Raw genomic sequence first — 25,359 nt, 5'->3', positions numbered from 1 at the left:
GAAATTATAAATGTATAAGGGGTGTGTACCCTCTGAGGGGTGGGGCGACTCTCCCATGATCTGCATGAAACATGTTAGTCTTGTCATAAAGGCTCGATTGGGGGCTAGCAGGCATTCAGTGTTCGTATAGCAGCCCACTGCACTGACGTCACACCTGAGTGCACAGCTGGTTTAAATATGTTGGGCTGTAGTTATAGTCATAGTAGAGCATGACGAAGGCCTTAACATTTTCCTCAGCTTGACTAAGATTTGGGTTTCTTCATGACAGTACACCTTTGATCTCCATTTCCTGAGAGCTCTTATTTTAGAAAACTTGCAATTGTAAATTCTCTTTGTGCCCTTTTGAGATGTAAATCTTCTCCCCACCACTTGTCAGTTTTACAACTCAGAAATGTCTTTCTTAAGGACTTGGGATCTATCTCTGTAAAACATAGCTGTTGAGAAAGGTCTCCCTGTCTCCCAGTCTCCGTTGAAGGGTAGAAACCTAACGTAAATACCAATTAACAGATACGGGTGGCCTAATCACATTGACCAACACCCCACACCCCAGTGCCCTCCATTACTTTCCACTAGCTCACCCCAGGCTTAAACACTCTCCTGTGTTTTGTTTCAAAGGGCTTGAGCTCAATCTCTCACCTCAATTAAAAAAAGATCTCATCCCTCCTGCCATAGAATTGAATAAAGTCTTCTTTGCCTGTTCAGGTCTTTGTGGTACAAATTTTCTTTGACGAGAGGATACATTTAATGGAGATGAGAAAAAAGATGAATTGAAAGGCTAGGATGCTGGGCAGATCATCTTCCCGGAAAATGAAAGCCATCCTGGATGGCCGAAGGCTCTTAGGAGAGCTGTGAGCCAGGTACTGACTGTGCCGATGAGAAACAGAACAGCAGGGAGATTTCTGTAGATGAGAAAAGTGGTCTGAAAGTTGTAAAATGGAGGAAGGGAGGCGTAGGATCAGCTCCAAAGACCGAACTGGATGATTTCTGATTAAAAAGGCAGCCTCCTGTGCAGAGGCCTAGCGCAACATGGGACCGTGGGGCTACTCTGGGGAAAGCGCTGGACTCAAAGGACCTTCAGGAGTCCTAGAGGAGCCTGTTAGATAATGGGTATGCCAAAATTAACACATTTCAATAGTAAATAGAAGAATTTTCAGTTATATCCATTGTTATTTTTTCTGTCATCACATTTAAGTAATTATTATTTGTTTTTTGTTGTTATGCTCTTGTGGTTATCCACTTAATCCACAGGCTACCTCTCTGAATTACTCTTTCAAAGTGTTCACACCAATTCTTGCTCATTTATTCTCCCAGAGATATTTCAGAAGAACTTTATTAGAAGAACTTTATTAAAAGTACTTTATTAAGAACTTTTAATTCTTAAGAACTATATTAAAAATTTTTAATTAAAATAACTATAAACTTAGGAATCAATTAATGAGGGTTGTCTTTCCATCACTAACATGATGTATCTGCTGAATTATTTGTTTTTCTTTCCTAAATGGCTTAGTAAAGATTTGCAGAATTTTTGAAAATGACAAGAAACTTAATTATGTTCAAATTGTTTATTTTTGCCTTTCTATTGATATTTCAAGTCATATTTTTATTTTCTTAACACATAATTGCTTAAATAAATAAATGACATTGAAATTTATGTTTACCTTATATTCAGAAAATTATCGAATGTAAAGTTTTTAATAACTTTTTAGTTGATTCCCTTGGATTTTGAGATATATAATAATCTCTGTAAATAATAAGAATTTTTATTACTTTTTAAAAATCATTATACGTTTTTCTCTTTCTTGCCTTATTGCATTAGGACAGGAATTTTTAGATAGTTCTTATTTTCTGCTTTAATAGAAAAGCCTGGCACAAGGAACCATAGCAATTTATAGACTTTTATGATGTGCAGTCGATTCCTGTTATTTGTGGTCATTTTCTGCAATGTCACTATGAGCATTGAGTTAGCATTGAGTTAGTACATGTATTGCTCCTGGGAAGAATACAGGGTTAGCTTTTTATGACCTGTGGCCACAACATTTTTGTTAGCAGAAATGCCAGTTACATTATATATTTTTGTTCATAAATGTCCTTGTAAAATAGTCTCATCAGCATTGAAAAGTTCTCTTTTCCACATATGCTTTTCCTGTATAAAACTTAGGAGGTGTTTCTAAAGATTACCTTAAGGAGGTATTCTTCTGTACCCTCCTGATCTGCAAGACTGGGAGTTTAACAGTTTTTACACTGTATCATCTTTTGGAACATGCAAGTCAGCCAGTGCTACTTTCAAGAGAGAGCTGACCATGATGCTTTTTATTGTTCTTATCAGTTATCATTTCATGAACTCACAAATTTGTCTGCTTTTCCGTAGCTTCGTAATATGTATATTCCTTTAGCACACTCTACACAGCCTTATGCACAGGTCAGTAAGTCTTCTCTTTTCTATTTCAATAATCAAACCAAAAAAATAACCTACAAAATGGAATACAATGTTTGCAACCTATATATCTGGTAAGACAGTATCTAAAATATATAAGGCTCTCACACAACTCAGTAGCAACATACAAATAATTAGATTAAAAATGGGCAAAAAACCTGAATAGGCATTTTTCCAGAGAAGACATACAAATAGCCAAAAGGTACATGAAAAGTACTCAACATTTGTACTCATCATGGAAATGCAAATCAAAGCAGGAGATACCACCTCACACTTGTGAGCACAGCTATTACCGAGAAGATGAGAGGTGAAAAGGGAATCATTGTTCACTGTTCTTGGCACCATAAATATGGAAGACGGTAGAAAGGTTTCTTTCAAATTAGAATTAGAACCACCATATGATATAGCAATCCTCCTTCTGGGTATTTATCTAAATGAAATGAAATCCCTATCGTGTAGCGATATTACACCCCCATGTTCCTTGTAGCAGTATTCACAGTAGCCAAGATATGGAAATCACGTAGGTGTTCATGTACAGAAAAATAGATGAAGAAAATGTGGTATATACATATGTATAGATACATAGTGAGGTATTATTCAGTAATAAAAAAGAAGAGAATCCTGCCCTTTGTACCACATGGGTGAAAGCACTATGCTAAGTGAAATGAGTCAGAGTAAGACAAATGTAGTGTCACTTATATGGAAAAATCTAAAAAAGCTGAACTCATAGAAATGTTCAGATGCTGGAGGGCGGGGGAAATGGGAGATGTGGTCAAAGGGTACAGACTTCCAGTTACAGAGGAGTGAGTGACAGGGATCGAATGCACAGCATGGGGACCTTAGCTAACAGTACTGTTTGTGTTGCTTACTTGAAAGTTGCTAAGAGAGTAAATGTAAATATCTCACCATAACAACAAAAAACGGTATTATATGAAGGGTGTTAACCTTTATTGTGTTAATCATTTTGTAATATGTAAGTATATCAAACCATCACATTGTCCATTTTAAACGTACATAATGTTATATATCTACTGCATCTTAATAAAGCTGGAAAAACACCACAGTCATCAAGGAAAACGTTAGTAATTGTCTTTCTCAGTTGCACTTGGCCGGAGTCATTAGGATGGATACGTTTTCCAGCATTTTGAGCTGTGTTTGTGCTCTGGCAAGCTAGCGTGGACGCTGCAATCAAAGCCAAAACCTCCTCAATTTCTTCAGCCTAAAACACTGACAAAAAATTACAATGGTTAAAATGAATCCGTATTCCATCCCTAAAATTACAGTGGCAGGAAAATGAAAACTGGAGCAAAGAAAATGTTATCCAGTGAATAGATTGCTCTGATTTACAGTTTTAAAGCAAAAATTACTCTCCTGAATAAAACGTTCACCCATAACTTTTTGTTATCTTGTCTCTATATTTTTTCTAGTGATTATTGATACTTTAAAAGGTATGCCAGCTTTGCAAACTCCTAAAGTCGACTTTATAGAGCACATTTAAAGTCCTTTATTGTTTTCCTGTGGGTTCTGCTAATGAATAAAACACAAAGTGAATCAAGTTCTCATAAAGGTGACCTTGTCTTTGAAGTTAAGAGCTTGCTTTCTTATGAAAGGCTTTGCATGTTTTACGCTAACATTTTCTTTATGTTGCTACCATTTATCTTCATGCTCACCAGAAGTCTTCTTAAAGTAGCTATTACTTAATGAAAATATGTGGATGTTTAACAGTGCCATATCATATCTTAAAGATTAAATCTTTTTTTAAAAAAACCAACACATTTTCCTCCCTTTTCTATATATCCCTTTTCTACACTCCATTTTCATTCATTTCGCATCTGTTTATTAAACACCTGCATGCCAGACTCAGCTCTCTGGGAGCTGACAGACTAGACAGCAAGGGAGACAAAAAGGACAAGTCCAGTGAGATCAGTAACACAAAAGTACAGAAGCAGGATGCCCAGGGTTCGGTATATCTGGTTGTGTTTGAAGTTCCCAAAGCAGGATTTAAAGAGGAAGACTCATTTCAGGAGAATCTTGAAGGAAGACAATTTGGATGCAAAGTAAACAGCAGAAAACAGCACTCCAGGAAGGGGGATTACTGGGCCAGTTTACAAAGATGTGGAAAAAACAGACCTGTTGGAGGGGATAGCAGGAAGTTTGATTTAGCTGGAAGCGGAAGTAGCAAAAGAAACAGGCTGGGAAACACAAGGGCAAAGAAGGATGTTTTATCCTAGATTAAGGTTTTTTTGGCTTGGGATTTCATTTAGTAGTGAGTGATGAGACATAGAAGGATTTAAGGCAAAAACATGTCAAGATCAGATTTGCACTTGAGAGGCAAATGTGTTCACCATTATTGTCTTGTTCTATTATTTTTCTTGTTCTAGTTCTTTGCCCAGCTCTAAAAAAAAATGATTGTCTTCTGTTAGACATCAGCTATTTAAACCCATATTACCGTCTAGAAGAAGGTAAAGCAAAAAAAAAATTATTACCAAAGGTGATAGAAATGATCAGACTTACCAAATCCTTGGAGCGCTTCCCCTAGCATCTGGGCATCCATCATGGGATTGCAATTGGGAGCCGGGAAGATGGTTCCCTGCACCTGGTGGGAAGAGTTCATGAGAGATACTGCAATCATTTGCCAAAAGATCTCAGGGTTTTTTCACATAAATGAAAACAGAAGTATATTCTATATGTTTAAATTACTCTGAGATGTACACATACATCTATAAAGTATGGCTTAGGTAATAAATATAGTTAATAATATTGTAATAACTATGTATGGTGCTGAGTACTGGAAATATCAAAGGAAACACTTTGTAAAGTATATGACTGTATATACTTTATAAAGTATGTATAGAACCACCGTGCTGTGCAGCTGAAACTAACACAAGATAATATTGAATATAAGTTACAATTGAAAATTTAAAAAATCCTTTAGAAAAAAATGTTAATTGTATTTTAATTACAGAGAGCAAATTGGTTTGAATTTTTTAAATCCATTGACTTCTACTATTTTGGCATCTATTATTAATCTAGGAAAGTTAGATACTAGAACCAATAATAGGAAAATGTGAGAACAAATAAATGTATAGCTTCTTAAAAAAACAACAAGCATTTTAGGAATTGGTAACTTTTATAGAAACTGAAAAGAGAACTGTATTGGGGAATTCATGTCATTTATATGCATTGTAAGTAGTGCTTGCCACCACAGCTTTTTTATATATTAGGGATCCTAAAATATTGGAGAAAATTGAAATGTTTGAATTTAGGTTATGCGACTCATAAAAATATAGATGATGTAGATAGGGTAGAGAATTTTTAGCTGAAGCTTGCAAACCTGCAGAGGAAAACATGGAAACCTGACAGACATTCCATTTAAATTTTGTCTCTTGCCAATAATCAGATGCAGGACACTTAAGTTAGGCTTTGAAACCACATGGTCTATTATTTCAGACAGACCCAGTCAGTACTAGGCACCATATGACCACACTCAGCACCAGAGAACTGTCAATCAAAATTTATTAAAGAAGGGGAGCCCTCCCCCTCTTTGTTGTCAGCATGCCCAGAAACATTGGGAAAAATGCCTTTCCGCAGGAAACAGATCTACCAGGCCTTGCAAACACAGGCATTCCCCGAGCTCATCTGCAGAAGTAACAGCTGAAGATGGAGCCTTTCAGTGCCCGTTGTCTAATGGTAGAAAATTAATTAATGAGAAGACTGGTCCATAATTTGTAGCCCAAGAAATATTCCAGTACCAAAATATTTATGAAAAGCTTTTTGGAGGGTTAAGAATATTGTTCACTTGAGTTAAAACTAAGAGTTATATTCAGTTTGAATTCCTTTTGACTCAGTAATAAACAGGAATCTATCTGAAGTAGACTGGAAACCTTATATTAATTGTGACATGGCCATATTTTCATACTTAAAAGTACAACCCTTGTTAGTGAAATACTGTTCTAAAATGCCTCTGTGGACAGATATATGTAATTAAAATAAGGACGTAGTTTTCATCTGTATTCGCCATAGTGCATGAATGTACAAACTAAAATCCAGTTTACTTCTGATATATCAAGTTTATTGGGGATGATGTAGAAATGAAGTTCTTTTGAGCCAATCCTCAATTCTAAAGCTATTATATTATGAGACAACATGAGTTTTATCTTCTTTATTTGCTAACCTGCCCCACTGGGTGAGACTCTACTAAGAAAACTGACTTTGATTCTTCTTTTATTTGGATAAAACCAGTTGGATGGCCGATTGTAATGTAAATTCCTAGGTTGAGTTCTTCTCACCTCAAGGGTTTTCTTTTGTATCTTATAACCCTAGAGAAATTTAGGATTGAAACTTTTGGAAGAACAGCCATACCATTAAATGTGAAGATGATTTTCCTTGCTGCTATTCGTCACTGCCTTCTACTATCCTTTTCGTCTCTGTAATTCTTTCTTAGTTTTTTCCCCCTAGTGGGGAAATTAAGAGTTTTTTCGAGGCATGGGAAAGAGGTACTTTATTTTCCCTCTTTTAGGAGTTGGAAGGCTTGTTTGGACCAGTTTTTGTGTGGCCAGTACTGTTTATTGACTTGGTGACCTTAATCTTCCTGCGTGCTATCAGCCAAGGAATGTTTTAAAGTGTAAAAGAGAAAATGTATCTGAAGCACTGAGACATACTTTTAAATATGTGCACGTTACCTAGGCAATTTTTAGCAGAGTGAACAAATACTCACCACAAAACATTTCATTGCTGGCCAGACTAGGGTCCCCCAGAGTTTCTGCTGGAGTAAATGCTATAAAGTGAAACCCTATATATATGTAAAAACCTTTTAACGTTCTGCATAAGGAGAGTTAGAGATACCTATCATGGTTTTTCCAGTCTATAGGCAAAAGAAAGAAGTCCACAGTTTTTTATTTATGGTTTTTTAAATCCTTGTACATATTACAATTTCTTTACAGTATAAGGTAAAAATTGCCTTTTTATTTTTTGTAGTTCTCATTTCCTTTGCCATTTAAAATTATTATCTCCTTGTCATTTGGCCCTAAAGTAAAATACTAAAAATGTTTTGGAAATAAATTCAACACTAAAAGACAAAAAAAATTGTGAATGCTTTGTAATTCACAAAGCACAAATTTTCTAGTAAGCATTTGCTATTCCTGCCCATTTATATAGCATATTAAGTCATTTTATTCATTTTTATGCCAATTATGCTTTAATTAAGCTCATCAGTGACATTATTTCATGTAAGGTACATAATGTTCCTTTTACACGTTTTATCATTGGCATACTGAATTTGTCTTTTAATGACCACATTTCTGGCTACATTAGTATATAATTGATATATAACATTATCTAAGTAATATGTAACATTATGTAAGGGAATACAATGTGATGATATGTGTATATATTGTGAATAATTACCACAATAATTACACATCCATCATCTCACCAAGTTTCCTTTTTTATTTTCTGATAAGGACATCAAGATCTACTCTCTTAGCAATTTTTAAGTATGCTATACAGTACAGTATTGTTAACTGTAGTCACCGGACTGTATGGTAGAGGCCGAAGACTGACCTTATCACTGGGACCCTTTGACCAATGCCTTTCAAGTGCCGTTCCCCAACCCTGCTCCAGCCCCTGACGACCACCAGTCTTTCAATGATCATTCATTGCTTTGGGCCATAAAACTTTGTTTTTCAAATGACTACATTATACCTAGAGGTATATATTCATCTACTCTAAGGTAATTTGATCTCCTTTGTATTAAATTTTTTTCCAGAGTTTATGCTCAACCATATTCTATGCATTTCTTAATACCACTCTTTCAGATGAAGTCAATCTACCGAGCATTTCTTACACTAACTCCTTAACGCTCACTGCATTTTTATTTACAGTTAGTACCTTAGGTTTTCTTATGTATCACCTGTTCTTAAACTTGGGAATTTGACTATGTCATATATAGTATTGCTTTGCAATACATTACTGTGGCTTCATTTCTTATTCTTCTAATTACATTTATGTCCCTTTTCTGCAGAAGATGTATTGAATCTATACTATGATTTTCTGTGTGGTGAGACTTCTTTCTAAAATGTTCTCATTTACAGGTGATGTCACTTAAACGATTTCTTTAAAGTTTTTCAGTGAGATTTTTGGCTGAATGACCTCCTGGCTTTATACATAATTAACAAAAAACTTTTTTTTTACAAATGCAGAGCATACATGAATGAATCAAGATTCTTTTAATCATTGTATTTCTTGTTTTGTATGAGGAAAACTGAACAGAGACAAATAAGAATTAGCCAGGAGAAGAGGGTGTAGTGCGAGGAGGTGCTCCTAGCTGGCACGGCAAAATTTTCCCAACCGTATGTGTGAGCAAATAAGTAAGGAATAGAACTACAGTCAGGCTTGCCATTTGACTCCTGCGAGAGGCAACAGATAGGGGTGAGGTGCGGCAAAGACATGATTGCTAAGGGACTTCTAAGTTTTTAAGCAAGAAAATGAAATAATCTAACTTGAGTTCCAGTAGTAATACCCTATTACAATGTAAAGGATGAAATGAAAATGCTGCTTTAGGTTGTGGGTGGTTAACTTGAAACCCAGGTGAAATATAAAGCACATTTGAATTGAAGCAAATAGCATGTTTTTAAAATAAACACAGATTGCTTGGTTGACTGAATGTGATTTAACTTACTAATTTTTGAGGTATATTATAAATTAACCCAGTAACTTTGGTTTAACCTTTTGAAAGAGTCAGAGGCTGCGATTTCAGGTGTTTTTCAGTATATATGCCTTTTCCCCTCTTCACCAGAGGATATTTATTAATTTTGACACACAGAGAGTGAGAGACAGAGAGCTTATTGGGGAGAAAAACACTAATGTGAGAGAGAAACACTGATCAGTTGCCTCCCATATGTGCCCTGACCAGGGATCGAACCTGCATCCTAGGTATGTGCCCTGACTGGAATTGAACCAGCAACATGCTGGTGTACAGGATGATGCTCCAACCAGCTGAGCCACCCAGCCAGGGTGCATATATACCTTTTTAAGCAATGTCATTTTTAATGTACATCTATCCAATTTTTTTCATGTCTTCGAGAAGATTGGAAATTTTGAAAAACTGGGCACTTTCCAATTTGACATGAAAAATAATAGGTATATGGTAAAAGCATTTTATTTTTCTTGCTTTGAAAATTGTCAGATTCAGAAATAGTATCACTTATATAAAGCAAAATAAATTCTGATGTCTGTCATTTCAATTTGAATTCTTACCACAAGGTAATCAAAATATAATCTTCGCTTTTACTCATGTGTAAATTTAGGTTTTGACAGAGGAATAAAAAATACTGCCTTTTTTGAAAGACAAAATAAACTGCTTCATAATCGCACTCTGCAGAAGAGCATGAGTAATTTGTAGATATAAAGTTGGTTCTAGAATCTATCCCCTGAGTAAATAATGAATTAATTTCTTTTACTGACAGAAAAATGTCAAAATTATTCTCTGAAACTGAATACAGACTGAAAATAATCATACATATTTTACTCATGAAGTAGATAAAATTATTTTCATCATTTCGTAGCAGTAAGTACATCAATAAATGCATATTTCATTTATTCATAGCTAATCTAGTGGCTGGAGTCCATGAACCCATATCCCTCCAAATTCACTGTTCATAGGCCAACCATGTTTTAGGTCTTTTTCTCAAGTGGCTTTTGAGCCGCACTCACATTGACAACCTGAGTACCTCAAGACTTTCAGACTTTGAAATATTACCAGGGGGAGTTGGTAATTTGACTAACTGGATGCCCTTTTAATGAATAATTCAGCATCATTGAAATACCATAGCTTTAGTGTAGCTGAGGATTACTAGATCTCTGGTTAAAAGGGGGTTTTTAGAGTCTTGAGAAGAAATTCTACAGAAATCTTGGGGTACTTCTGTTTCCATAAGGCACTTCCCTTGAATCAAGCATTTACTCACCTTTGGGACATTGGTTTTTGGCTCAGGTTAAAATCCCCTAAACTTTCCTGAAGCTCCTCATGTCTGACCAGAGTTGTTCTGAAGTATTTTCGATGGCTTTAAACACAAGCAACACTAAAGGGTGGAGTAACGAGCATATTGTTCCTCTCGTACTCTTCCACAACTACTGTGTGCTTTGGTACAACACAGTCTGCTCTCTCCTCTGCATGGCTTTCATGTGATTCCCCTCCCGCTACTACTACCTTAGAAAAGCCTTTACCTCTTTTCCCTCGGGTTAGATCCAATAGGCTGCTGAGCAGGCCCAATTTGGTTTCACTGCCACAGTGGTACTTCTAAAAGATAAACCCATCACTTGTTTTTGCATGCCTGAAATCCTTAATTCCCAGAGTAATGCTTCTCAAGTTTGTTTCCTACTCTGGCCCACAGGGTGGATGACTTTTACATGAAAGACACATCCCTGGGAACATCCGGGTTTACGAACACCTTGCGGTATGCTGACCTCACTGACATTCCATTCCAGCCTTTACAAGGGAGTACATGGTAATGCAGCTGAGTGAGAATGTCATATGAGAGGGAAAAACATAAATTGTATGGAATAGAAAAAGACATTCAAATTTTGCTCATTATTATTAATGACAATATTTTTGGTGTAATACTACAACTCATTCCTATGGCTGAGACTAGGAATTGTGGGATTTAATCCTAATATTTTAGTGTAGTAAACAATGTCTTCCATGACCTGGTCCTTTACCATCTGTGTGGGTTTAATTTCTCTTTCCTGAACCTCTCCACTCCCACACCATGACACACAGCAACACATACTCTAGCCCAAGGGATTTGTGGGGCATCTGTTCTCTGTCATCTGTGTGAAATTCCCCCCTCCCCTCCCACTTTACTTTCCCCATCTCATGATCCCACATTATGATCATGCTGAACATCTCTTCAAGATTTAACTCTCAAACTTCAGCTGCATTGTCATCCTTCACGGGGAGCTCTTTCCCCTTTCTGATGCCTCCAGTAGCAAGGTCTTCTCTCTTCTTCCTAGTGCTCCCACTGATGGTCCAGGTCTGCAGTACATCCTACTGGAGCACCAGTAGTAGTGCCTAAGCGGAAAATATCCACCTCTAACTGTTAACAGGTTTCTAAGAATAATGAGTCCTATGAACTGGGCTTCATTTGTTTTGTCAAGAATGAATGTTCAGGGGAGTGGTTGTGCAACCTTGGAGGTTGAACTGTTCTCATGAATAAAGCAAGAATATTTGGATATACAGGGAACAATTTGGGAAGAGCTATGGCATGTAACAGGAATGAACAGTGAGGTAGAGTTTCTGTGATTTCTTCTTGCTATTCATAACTTGTAATTAATATTTGTTAAAAGGGATTGTATGTGGACTTTTTTGTGCAGAAACTAGGAAAAATGATGAGTTATTTGGGTTGATTCTGGGTGAAAAAAAAAGAAGTAATGTGTAGCTTTAAAGGTTTGTATGGAGGGAAGGTGACGACCTAAGACATGGATAATCTGAAGTCTGGGGAAGGCTTGGGACTTCATGGCACAGAAGCAAGGCATTTGAGATGATCTTATGTGTACACTGCCCCCAACACACACAGATTCTGGCTTGTGCTTCTTCCTGCTGCTTCATGGCTCTGAGTCATCGAAGCCATAGTTTGTGTGGTGTTATTTTACTAGAGGTGCTAGGTATGCTTTGAAATAATTGATCAGTTAGTCTTTTCAAAGTTATTAGTGGGTTGTCAGAATTTTGATAACACATTTCTTCACCAAATTAACTTGAAATTTAGGATAATATTACATCTTGACATCAATTCTAGGTATTTCCTCTCTATTTAAAATTCACACAACTGGAATTTAGATCTACATGAAATAATATTATGACTGGGTATACAGTTTATGTGCAAATTCCCAGTTAAGTTACTTACTAGATAGGCCAATTAAAGGGAATTATTTCCTAATCACCTGACCTCAGTCATAAACTCTCCCTCCTCTTATTACCTTCATATTTCTAATTAGATTAGGATGATTGAAAAGGGAGTCAATATGTCACTGATCCAGAGATACTGTAACTGACATGGATTTAAGAGAACGAGTGGAAGGTGAAAATGGAGAATTAAAAAGTTGAGAACTAAAAGAAAGTGTATCTGTACAAAAAGAACACATTCAGGGGAAAGATTGAGATTATGTAGGAAATACAGAAAATATTTTTAGTGTATACATTAGAATGTAAGAATGTTATTTAATATCTTAAAAGATTTGAGCCTTGAATTTAGACCAAGTAGCACAGCAAATGGTCTCAGTTCTTAGCTCTAAGTATTTAATACATCCGGTAGCTGAAAACATCGCTACCAAAAGATGTGCTGTGATCAATTTTATACCTATGAATATGACAATTTAAATTCCTTGACAGAAAAAACTATCAAAACTCACTCAAAAAACAAATAACATGAGTAACCTGATATTTATTAAGAAAATTGGATTTATAGTTAGAAATAGGTTAACAAAGAGAACTTCAGTTATATAGTTTCACTGGGAATTTCTACAAAATATTCAAAGAATAAATAATAACTGATTTTACAGACTGTCTTACAGAAAATAGAAAAGAACACTTTATAACTTATTTTATGGAGCCAGAATTATACTAATACCAAAACAAAACCAACATTAGAATACAATAAAATTACAAAACAGTAATCCCTAAGAAATGGATACAAAAATGCCCAACCTAATATAAGAAAATCCAATGTAGCAATATATAAAAACAGTAATGCAGCATGATCGAGAGAGGTTTACCCCAAGAATGCAAATTGATTTGACATTCAAAATCAATCAATTTATTTCATCATATCAATACATTTAAAAGAAAACTCATGATCATCAACACGTGATACAGAAAAAGCACTTGACAAGTATAGCATTCATTTATGTTAAAAACTCTCAGCAAAGTTAAAAGAGAAGGCAACTTTTAAAATATGATTAAAGACAGCTACAAAAACTTTGCAATGATACTTAACTGTACAACGTTTCACTTGATGGAGAAGTATTGAATGTTTCACCACCCCCTACCCCCACCACTGCCCACCCATACTGGGAAGAAAGCAAGGATGTTTTTTTGTCATCACTTCTTCAGCATCCTACTGGAAATCATGACGCAATACAGAAATGGAAAGAAAGAACACAAAACCGTGCTAACAATCATTAAAGAAAGACCTAAACAAATGGAGATATATGCCATTTTCATTGCAGGAAAACAGCATTTTGTGTAGCTTTGGACAATTTGATTCTAAAATACCTGTGGAAATGCAAAGGGCCTAGAAAGCTGCTGGAAAAGATTTGAAAAAGAAAAACAAAATTGGAGGACTAATGCTAATTGATATTAAGAATGTTTATCAAGCCAAAGTAATAACAAGAGGATAAAGTTGGCTAACATTCCAGAAAAATAGACCAACAGAATATAATAGAGAATCTAGCAATAGAGCTATACAAATACAGACAAATAGTTTTTGACAAAGTTGGAAAAGCAATTCATTAGGGAAAATCTCTTTGCCAAGATATGGCTGTAAAAGCTGTATATTTGTATGGAAAAATTAAACTTGAACTATTCCTTATTCCTTACATAAAAATTAACCCCAAATTGACCATAGACCTATATAAAAATATGTGTATAAAATATCTGAGAGAACATATAGGAAAACATCTGCATGACTTTGGGTTAGCCAAAGAAATATTTTCATGGCAACAAAAACATAATCTATAAAGAAAAAATTGATCAGTTGGACTTTGTCGAAACTGAAAACTTTTGCTCTGTGAAAAATACAGTTAAAATAATGAAAAAAGTCACTGAATTGGGGAAAAATTTGTAAATCACATTTCTCATGATGACCTTTTATTCAAAATATATCAAGGACAATAAAAAATAAACAAAACCACCTGATTTTAAAAAATAGGTATTCTAAACAGACACATTCCCAATTAAAATATAGTTAATAAACATGAAAAACTGTCAATATCATTACATATAAAGAAATGCAAGATAAAACTACAGTGAAATACTATTGCGATATGCTGTTTGGTTGGAATACCACTTTGTAGAGCCACTTTGAAAAAATAGTTCGGCAGTTACCTATAAAGTGAAACAGACCCTTACTGGCAATCCTACTCCTAGATGTTTATCCAGAAGAAATGGAACCTTGTCTTTGCTCAAAAACCTTACCTGGAGTGTTCACAGATACTTTTTTGTATTTCTGAAAGTTAGAAACAACCCAAATGTTTTTCAGACTGAGTAGATAAACAGGTTGTGGTGCATCCATACAAAAGAGTACTTATTCAGCAATACAAAGACAGAACTATTGATTCATTCAACAATGTGGGTAAATATTAAATGCATTCTACTAAGTGAAAGGAGCCATATCCAAGAGGTTTTATCGTCTGTGCTTCCATTTATATGACAGTCTGGAAAAGGTGGAATTATAGTAATGGGAAAAGGATCAACATTTGCCAGGGTTTGAGGGTTGGGGTCATGGTTGACTATAAATGGTAAGTATGGAATAATTTTTGGATGATGGAAGTCTTCTATAAGGAAATGTGGTATTAGATACAACACTTAAAACTCATACAACTATATACCACAAAGAGCATATTTTACCACTCATAATTTTAATTTAACAAAATCAGCTATAATATAGGGCGAACCCAACAGGGAATGCAGATTGTAGCAAACCAATTTGTCCAAATTACCACTGAACCGCATTGGAGAGGTTTGGGAGAAGGGACGTGCCTCACTTTGGAAAATGGTGTCTGGCTGAATACGGTAAAGCTAAAAGATGAAAAGAACCCAATGTTTTCTTGTTGGCCAATTGCTTTCACAGGGCTGTGATTTAGCAGGTTTTAATCTACATGTATGTAGGGTTGAACAAATACACACATATTTTAGATTTTGATAGTCATAGTTTTTGTGGTATGAGAAGTTATAATCAGAAGGCTAAAGTTTTGGTACGGGTAGGCTGAAGGTATCAATGTGAAGATAGATGTGTGTGTTTGTGAGAGAGAGAATGGCAGATACATACATACATACAAATGTACATACATACATACATCTATAAATATAGAATAGGTGTGTGCAGATACATGGGTTAGTATATGCACATAATCCTTGGCTTTGTCATCTGAAAGAGCTTTGAGCAGTTAGTCCCCTGTAACAGTGAGCACATCTAGCATCCAGATCTTGGTTTAAATATCTTGGTTTTTAATTAAGGGAATCTGGGCTCTTTGGAGAAGTAGTTAATTCCAGGGGTGGGGCAGAGAAAAATATGGTAGACAATTTACCACACTAAAGAGTTCACTACACCTATTCCAAAATTAGTTTCTCCATCAAATTCTAGACTGCATAAATTTTCTTTTGCACACTTTCTAAATACACAAAAACAATTAAGAAAATGGGATGAAATAAACCTAGATCATAAAATTGCACTCTGGAATCTTTTAGGAGAGGCTGGCCCACCTGTTTCTCATTGTTATATATAACCCTGTGATTCTGAGAAGAAATGTCATTTAAGACTTATTTCCCTCTGCTAAATAACTAGAACCATTTTCATGTCTGAAACATTTAAATTACTTCAAATCCGTGTTACCAATAAAAAGGCCAAGTGCACTAAGTCATGGAATTAGGAGTCACTCAATATGGTGAAGGAAGAGGCGACATGTCCGTACACGGCCATCCTACCATTCACAGTATCTGGGAGGAGACAAAGTAAGCACTGTCGGCGAGTGAGTCTGGAAGAGCTTCTGCTGGTCATTAAGTTGTTAAAGGTTCAGTTGTAACTTCGGTTGCACAAAAAATGCTCATTTCAAAACAGATAATTTACCCATCACTGAGGGTTCATAAATCTGCCATTTTTTGGCTTTGAGGGGACCGCTACCCTCACTTCTAGTATTTCCTTTTGTTATATAGTCTGCATGTTTGATCGTACACCTAGCAGTCAGTACAACGGGTAATAAAATGTACAGGAGGTATGTGTGCCCCAGGTACAAATGCCTCTGTCTTTTAGTGCCTTTGTCTATTTTCTTATTCACCATTTAAAACAATGGTATTTTGAAACTGGCAGCTAAATGAAAGCTTAGAAGAATGTGGACATATATGTAATATCTGTAAAGAACTGAACAATGAGTCAAGATTACTATTATAATGATGGCAACAATACAAGAATCATCTGACTATGAAATACAATGTGAATCTTACATTTTTTAACACCATTACTAATACACATTACTTAGGACAATGTGCCTGCTGGGGTTAAAGTACTTTTTAAATAATATTTGAAAAATACTTGTACAATTATTAGAGATAAGATAATAAAATACATTGAATTATCCTGCTGCTTAATTACAAAATGCCACAAAATAAAGATGTAAAGCCACTCATAGTAGGCTGTGAGTGAAGCTGATTCCACTCTACCCATAATAGGAGTACATAAAACACATTATCTTATGTACAATAGCCTATAATTACTTTTATGTTTTGTACAGTATACTTGTCATGGTCTGTTAATGGGTTTTTTTTTTTGGTTCCTTTCAGCATAATTGCCAGAATGTCTGAAGGACATAAATAAAAGTGTAATTGAGAAAGAATATATTCATAACTATGTATTGTGCTAAGATGGGATGCGGGTAAAAAATGGATCTTGAGAAGTGGTCTTCTGGAATGTAATGGCTTCTGCATTCCTTCTTTCTCTCTTTTTTCCCTTTATTTTGATTGTTGACACTATTACAAATGTCCTCGTCCCCCCCCTTTGCCCTCCTCCTCCCAGCCTCTGCTCCCCCTTCCCTCTGGCCATCGCCACACTGTTGTCTGTATCTATGTGTATGCATCTATGTTCTTTGGCTAATCCCTTCCCCTTCTTTCATCCAGCCCCCTCTCCCACACCCCCTCTGAATTCTGTCAGTCTGTCCCATGTGTCCATGCCTCTGTTTCTATTTTGTTCACAGGTTTATTTTGTTCATTAGATTCCACATATAAGTGAGATCATATGCTATTTGTCTTCTCTGGCTGGCTTATTTCATTTCACCAGAACAGAGACTCATATACACTACTTGTTTAAATTCGTAAAAGCGCTCTGTGATATTAAATCTTATGAGGAAGTCCAAGCAGGTACTGTGAATACCTTGCTCTTAGTTTAAGACCAAACCCTCTGAAAAACATTTGAGACAATGTGGGGAATAAAAAGCAGGTACATTTTTTACATTAAAAAAAGGTGGCCTTTTCTATGCCTCACCTGAGAAAGGCAGGTATACAACCTATAGCAATTTTACGACTCCTTGGACACAATCCAAAAGAGGCTGAGGCAGGGAGATTGACAGCATAAACTCTGAACTACTTTTAAAAATTCCTGTAATCCTTTCCTATTTGGTGACTCAGACTGAGTTACTCCTGATTACAGGGTTTTCTGATAATAGAAGAAATCTATGGTAGGAAGAGGGTGGGGTGTTGGTCTAGGAGGTGATACCACAAAATGAAAAATCAGCAAGTAATGTATTCTAAATGTTGTCTTTCTGTTTTCTTCACACCACCTAGTCCCAGAAATATATGACTCATTAAAGTAGCTGTGAGTTTCATTGCTTAAACACATCTTATTAAGACTTTAACCTCGTGATTTCAGAAAAATATGTATAGTTTCTAAAATAAATGATTTGCGATAGTATAACTTTTTCTGTCCTGTTTGTTAAACAAGTTGATCAATTAGAAAACATAAAATTGAAATATGATTAATTATATTTTTTTCTGTTACTTGAGTTTTAAAACTTCCAATGTTATTTAAGTTTGAAGAGGGTTCTGGGCTTAACACCTTGCTTATTCAAATGAGTGCCAGGCATTAATGTTAATAGTAGAAGTACAATGCCAAAATAACTTTCCATAAAATTTTATAATCATGTGAAAATGCCTTGCATTTGAGGGAAGCTAACATTTCTAGAGGGGTATGTGAGAGAGGTGTGTTATCTTCCACAGGCCCTGTGTTCTGTGTACTATAAGCACTTTGGAAAATGCAAATGATTCTGCAAATCTAAGCTTTATTGTTATTCTTGCTCTTATGGTAAATACGCAGAGAGCCTGTAAATGAGAACCAAAAGCTTTCTCACAATCTCCTCTGTAATGTTTCTACCTTCTAGTGTGTGACTTTCTCTAATTCCAGAATGACATTGGCTCCTGTACATCAATGGAATGCATGTTTCAAGAATGCAGTTTTTGACAATCATATTCACTGTTTTCTGCATAGTATGTAGAAGTGAGAGCAAAGATGGAAGCAGAGAGACCAAGTAGGAGGCTACTGCGTAAAGGTGGCAAATGATGACTTTGGTGACTTGGACCAGGCTGGTTGCCATGGAAGTGATGAGAGGTGGTCAGATAATGAATTTGTGGTGAAAGTAGAGCCAAGAAGTTTTGTTAATAGATCATTTGTAAGGTGAGAGATAAAGGGGAGAATCAGAGATAAATCCTTTTTAAAAAATTACTACCTTTTTTTTTCCATGAACTAGTCAGAGGATGGAATTTCCACTCACTGTATTGACACCTGGTTATATGAATCTGGGGTTCGGGCATAGATGCTAGGTTGAGATAGAACTTCAGAAAAGACTCTGAATACAGTGTAATTAAAACCATTATTTTGGATACAATGACCAAAGGAGTGGCTATAGGTAGGAAAGAGAAAAGTTTAAAGAAATCAGCTCTGGGACATTCCTGGCAAGGAGACTGTCACACAGCACTCTTGTATCTCGTAAGGTGAGAAACGGGAATTAGGCCTGGGGTTCAGGCCCGGGGAGGTCATTGCTAATCTTTATAAGAAGAGTAGGTGGAAATCCAACTGGAGAGGATTCAGAGAGAATTGGAGGAGAGAAATTAGATGTAATGAGTACAGTACACTTTTGAGGGGTTTTGCCATAAAAAAGAGATTTGGCAGTAAGTGTTGAGGGAAGTGGGATGATGAAAATTTTTAGCATGGCAGTGCTTTATTTTTTTTATTTATACAAATAAAGATTATGCTGAGTTTAAGAGAATATATATTTCCTCTCGTAAAACTTTTGATGTTACTCTAGTTTATTGATATATTTTATGAATAATTATACATATGTGTATACATATACAAATTTAACATTAGTAATAGATACAAACTTAACCTCATCTCTACAGACAGTTCCAGGGGTTTCGATTTAGAGCTATGTTCAAGCTTGGTACTGTTACTTAAAAATGTTAATAATGGCTCGTCTTTTTGGGGGGTGCTATTTGTGCTCCAGGTCTTCTTCGTGCTTTACCTGCTACTTCTCAAGAGACTCTTACATTACATGTAGATGCTATTATCACACCCATTTTACAGGTGGGAAAATCGAGATACACAGAGTGTTCAGTAAATTGTCCTCAGTAATATGGGTCCTATTGGGTAGACCTGGCTCTGACTGTGTGTTTACTACTTTATAGTCATGTCTTCCAGCCTCTACATTAAAAGCAAACAGTCTCCAGCTAGTAGATTTATATACATTGAACAACTTGCCTATATAACACTTCAAGGAAAAAGTTAGTACATTTAATTTTTCCAGCTCAATATATATCAGTTCGAAAGAGGCTTTAGTAAGAGTTGAAACTATAACCAGCATGATTCATAACTTTTGTTGAATCAAAGTATGTAAAGTTCAGACAATGTAGTCTTGTGATAGTAAAAAGCAATCTAAAGTATGAGTAACCTTTTATTAATATTTGTTCAGTAAGTCATATTGCAGATAAACAATCAAAGTCAGATTTCTTGGATGGATTTTTTTCTCCCAGGAATACCTTTCAGTAGGAAAAGCCTGCTTTGAAACAATTTTACCTACTCAACAGCCTCGGCTCCCATGGGAGGTCTTCTCAGCCGCAGTCCCTCCTGGATAGAATGCTCTGAATTTGTTTCTGATTTTCTGAGTGCCCTCCCTTCATGATATGTAATTCACTGCTAAGCACCAATGCAGGTACTCCACACTAGGTGGGCCGAAATGCAGAACGTCTTGTTGCCCACACTAGGCATTGCCCGGACTGCTGTTGTCTGACTTCGTTACTCTTGAGCCATTTTGGGGGCAAATTTGTTAAGTAAGAGCATCTTTGTAAAGAGACTGCTGCATATTTTATGTCTCTTAATTAGGTTCACAAAATACTTACTTTTTGCTTTAGAATTTGTGGTCAGGATAATCATCATAGTTAGGCACTTTTATCTTGTTTATTTTTGTAGGGGAAATGTTCTTGGAGTCAGGAAGGCCCCTACTTCACCACTGCCTGGCTTTTCGCTCCTGGGAAAAGTATTTCACTGCTCTAAGCCTCAGCATATTCATGTGGGAAATGGAGGTGGTAAGACGTTCCTTGAACGTTGTCAAGACTAAAAATATATGCAAAACCACTGAGCAGAATAGCTGGTGTCTCCAAGAAGAATTTCCAAACCCTTGCATGCTACGTGGTATTCTTGTGTTGTGAAAAGATTTGCTTTGAGTATTAAATTAGACAAGGTATGCAAAGCTCTGAATATAAAAACACAGGATATTCTCATAATTGTTTTTCTACTTTAAGTGTAATGCATAGGGTTAATTTAAGTGTGGAATATGATACAAATATGTTATATTGCTTGTAATACTCCTATGATTAACTTTCCTATCAGTTAATAAGTATGATAGAGACAGGAAAGTTGTCAACGGGATAGGAAAAGGAATAGGATTACAGTTTACTGAGAGGCAAAAACAAAGGGTCTAATCAAAAAAATGAATCTATAGTAAATAAAATGCTGCCATACAAAAGAGTGGGGATCAGCGACTAACAGGACAAAAATGGCCAACAATTTCATTAGAAGAATCAGGACGTATATTCGAAAGAGGCGTCATATTTTAGCTTGAGTTACAATCACACGGAGATGCCTGGGTTTGGATCCTCACTTGAGTTTATTTATTTTTTTAACACTCTACAGTGCAATTTCCTCCATCTAAGAGGGATACTATCTTCCTGAAAGTTGATTTATATCTGAGTAATTAATAAATCAAAACAATCCCAGGCTTGCCATAATCATTTAATGAAATCTTGCTCTCAATAGAGTCAAACACATAAGTAAAATACACTTAGGAATCAAAGGTAAATTTATCTTCTTAGAGTTAACTAACCCATTTAAACTGCCTTAATCATTGATGGCCATCTAACTCCATGTTTCTAGAAAGTTACTTTAAAGCATTTTATATATGCTTATTTCTTACAGAAATGTAACTGCTTTTTTAGGATTCTTTCCTCTTACTTGACTTTTTTAAATTTTCTATTTTAGTTTTGTAACAAAGTAATGAAGTACATCATGGATCTCAAAAATGGTCATGAATATATCAAGCATATAGTCAGAGGTCATACATTTACATCAGAACTACTGATTAGAAGGCCCAGGCCTCTGTTTTTTTTTTAACCAGCAGCCCAGTCAATTGTTATCCACATTATAATACAAGAACTTCTGCTTTCTTGCCCGTGCCAGGACAAGTTTTTTGTTTGAGGACACTGGACCCAAAATGGAGATTAACCAGAAGAATTTGGCCTCAAATATTGGTCTCTTTAATACCAAATTCTACCCACTTGGGCCATATGCCTTGTGATAATAAATAATTGCTTTAAAATATGATAACACTGATTATATAAAACCATTCTATCATCAAAACTTGCAGAAATAATACATAAAACCCAAGAAATTTTTATCTGATATAGATGACTAAAACACTTAAAATGAATTTTAGGTACGTTCAAATGCAGCTCTTTAATCTCTGACATTTTTATCTATTTCAGAAGTACAGCAAATAATTACATTTCTTTAAAACCTTATCATTGCCGCTTTTAATAATCCCTGGAATATCATTTAAATATTCTCTACATGTTTTTTGATAAATTAGCATATACATGTTAATATAAGATATAGCACAAAGAATATAATATTAATTATTTCCAAATAATTGTACTTGAATGAATATAAATGGAGAAAACTGTGTAGCTTTTTATAAATAAACAACTTACTACACTGGCCTGAAACCTAATGAACTTTATTTCCCTGGAGTGAAATGTAACTACTTCATAATTAACAAAACAATAATGAGAAGTTTCAACTGCCGACAAGATCCTGAAATCTCAAGGTGAAATAAAGATTCTAAAGACAACAGTGATGGAAAGTAGTCACATTTTAGGTCGCATCTAATATTGAATTTGAAGAACAAAATAAGTAAGTTAAAATGTCCAGTAATCATTACTTTGTAAATAAGTAAATAATATTGTTTTGTGCCAAAGTTTACCAAATACTTATGTTGTAATTTTTTTTTTTTGCATAAAGTAAAAAGCTTTCTGAAAGCATTTTTCATAATACAGATTTCTGAAAAATTGTCTATACATGCCACACTAAGGTGCAATTTCCCAGGTCATGTGCATTGGATATCTTTTCATAAATGTGTATTTAGATAAATCAGTGTCTGTGTTGGTTCTTCAAAAGTTCGTGGACCGTTACAGTAGTTGGGTCAAAATGATTCAGACAAGAAAAAAAAGGAAGTGACCAACCTGAGTCCCACACTGCTTAAATTCAACAATTATTTAAAAATAAACTGTATTTTCTGAAGAGATCATGACTTTAAAAATTAACAATCATGCTTATTTTTAGTTTCTGATAGTGAGAAATATGGAGACAAAAAATCTTATTAGAATTTACAGTTATTATTCTAATTCTTACAGTTAGAATAATAAAAGTAAGTGTAACTAAATTGCATCTATGGAGTAATATATTACTTCAATATTAGCATGGATTTGAGGTTTAATAATACTAACTTTGTTTAATAGTTATATTGAACCCCTACTAATTAAAAATTTAATAAAATAAATTAAAACACCAATATTCCTGTTGAAAATGTCAAGTACCACAAATGAAATTTTATAAGTTTTAAATCTCAAAAGACTAGAAAGCTTTACAGAAAAAGCTATTATACTTACATAGTTTCCACAAAACATGTTGACAATAGTGGTTAACTTCAGAGGAGGTCAAGAGAGTTTTAGAAAGTGATCAACTCTACAGACTGGTTTTCCTGTGTAGCTAGAAAGAACTGATGTTCACTGTTCAATCACATTTAAGCATGTCTGCTTTTCACCTTGGTTTTTCAGGCAGGAAAATACGGGGTCAATTCTGGATATAGCATGTCTCGAGATACAGTATCTATGCTGAGCTATCAGTCATAGGTGACTAAGCAGAATTATTGCACAGAATAAATAGAGCCAGTAGCCTAATCCCTGGTCCTGTGTTGATTTAAGAAACATAAATTAGCCAATCAATGAAAGAAGTATAATCTTTTGAGAAAGCTGCTGACTTATGGAAAAGGTCATTAATCACAAAGTTAATAATTTATTTTTTGCTTTATCATTTTTAACATCCAGACTCTTTTAGGAACTTACACCCCCACCTTCATTTTTAAATTGCTAGCTTCTCTGTGTGTCTGTAGCATTTTAAAAATATTTTTGACTATTATATAGCTAGTCATGTTAAAAAATAGTGTATTTAGGACAGAATTGATTAACCAGAAAAAAAATCTTTGAAGAAATGATACATTCACCATTATTTTCATACTTTCTATACACTTTATTCTAATACTTAACATTATTACATTTTAAGGAAACATTTAAAAATACTTTAAAGTCCCATATATTGTTTGGAAATATCTATCACCAAACATTTCATACATTATTGCAGAAATCAAAATAAATATGGATTATATCACTTTATAGCCACTTACCACTGAGGGAATAGTACAGTGTTCATTTAGTCTCTAAAAACTGAAAATATTTGGAAGACAAATTAGGGATAAATATTTCTTCACTGAAAGAACAGAAAATTGCAATAGTAAGTATCCGCTGATCAGTCATAACTAGGACTGCTTTCCCCCACATAAATCTGGTGTTAAGTATGAATTAACTTTATTAAGCAGGATGTCTCCATGTAATACATATTATGAGCAGAAAAATGTATGATTTCTGCAGCATTCAGTTCATAATAGGATCTGATGAACTTGACAATGCACTCGTCACTGTGGAAGAAGTAACGCACGCCTGCTTTTAAAGAAGCTACCTAGTAAGTCAGCCAGGTACGTGGGCAATGAATGTGCGTGTTTCTGTCTTTTAAGTGTTTGAATCGTGTGTATATTTCAACACCATAGTAATCACTAAATGAATAGGTTACACTTACATGTTTAGGATTTAGAATTAAAAACAAAGGAAAATGAGGTTTTGAACTAAAGTTATCTATTATTTTCTTTTTTATAATTCAAAGGTTGCGTGATATGTGGCTTTAATTATAGACTAAATGTGTCAACACAAAATGAAAATTGTCAAAATACTTGAGGCAAACATATGTTCCTTAATATTATCAGATTCGGTAATGTGAGATTTGATCCTGTTTCCTATTCTCCTCCAGACAATGACTACTGAGTGTTTATTTTGGCTCTCCCTTGTTTTAATGGCACCGCCTCCCTGAGCCCTACACACTGCTTACAGTCCCAGGAAAGGAAGCTGTGAAAAGGAGACATTTCTTTCCTTTTAGACAGTGGTCTTCAAAAAGTTTGCATTAATATTCCCTAAAATTTTTTGAAAAACTATGCACTTTTTAATTTTTTTGTAAAGGCTTCATAGAAATATTTTCATTCAAGATGAGATACTTGCAATTATATTTTTTTTTACTTTACTAAAAGCATCCAATGAAATCCAAATACCATAGGAATTCAGTACCCACCTCATTCATCTAAAAAAACACACGATAAGCTCTTAGTTGACAGTTGAGTATTTTTACATCATTCCTCTTATCTTTCAGAAGAGAAATTGCCATTCTTCCCTTATGTTTGAATATCTTTCTGGAGATCACCTTATCATTTACTGTATTTTTCTGTGTATAATGCAC

General features: G+C 35.0%; 1 protein-coding gene across 1 annotated transcript in view; it reads right to left on the bottom strand.

Moving 5' to 3' along the window:
* Window positions 1–23,650, bottom strand: part of ANXA10 (annexin A10) — a 59,642-nt gene extending 35,992 nt beyond the window's left edge. Inside the window, exons 1-2 of the mRNA XM_024568722.3 lie at window positions 23,409–23,650; window positions 4,949–5,030 (exon numbers count right to left, since the gene is read on the bottom strand). Coding sequence (XP_024424490.3) covers window positions 4,949–5,030; window positions 23,409–23,426 — 100 coding nt within the window. The 5' untranslated portion in view covers window positions 23,427–23,650. The remainder of the gene's footprint in view (window positions 1–4,948; window positions 5,031–23,408) is intronic.
* Between the last annotated feature and the right edge of the window lie 1,709 nt (window positions 23,651–25,359).

The sequence above is a fragment of the Desmodus rotundus genome, chromosome 9 (assembly GCF_022682495.2).
Source record: "Desmodus rotundus isolate HL8 chromosome 9, HLdesRot8A.1, whole genome shotgun sequence".
NCBI lineage: Eukaryota > Metazoa > Chordata > Mammalia > Chiroptera > Phyllostomidae > Desmodus > Desmodus rotundus.
The sequence above is the reverse complement of the archived record's forward strand: the minus strand, read 5'-3'. Positions and strand labels throughout refer to the sequence as shown.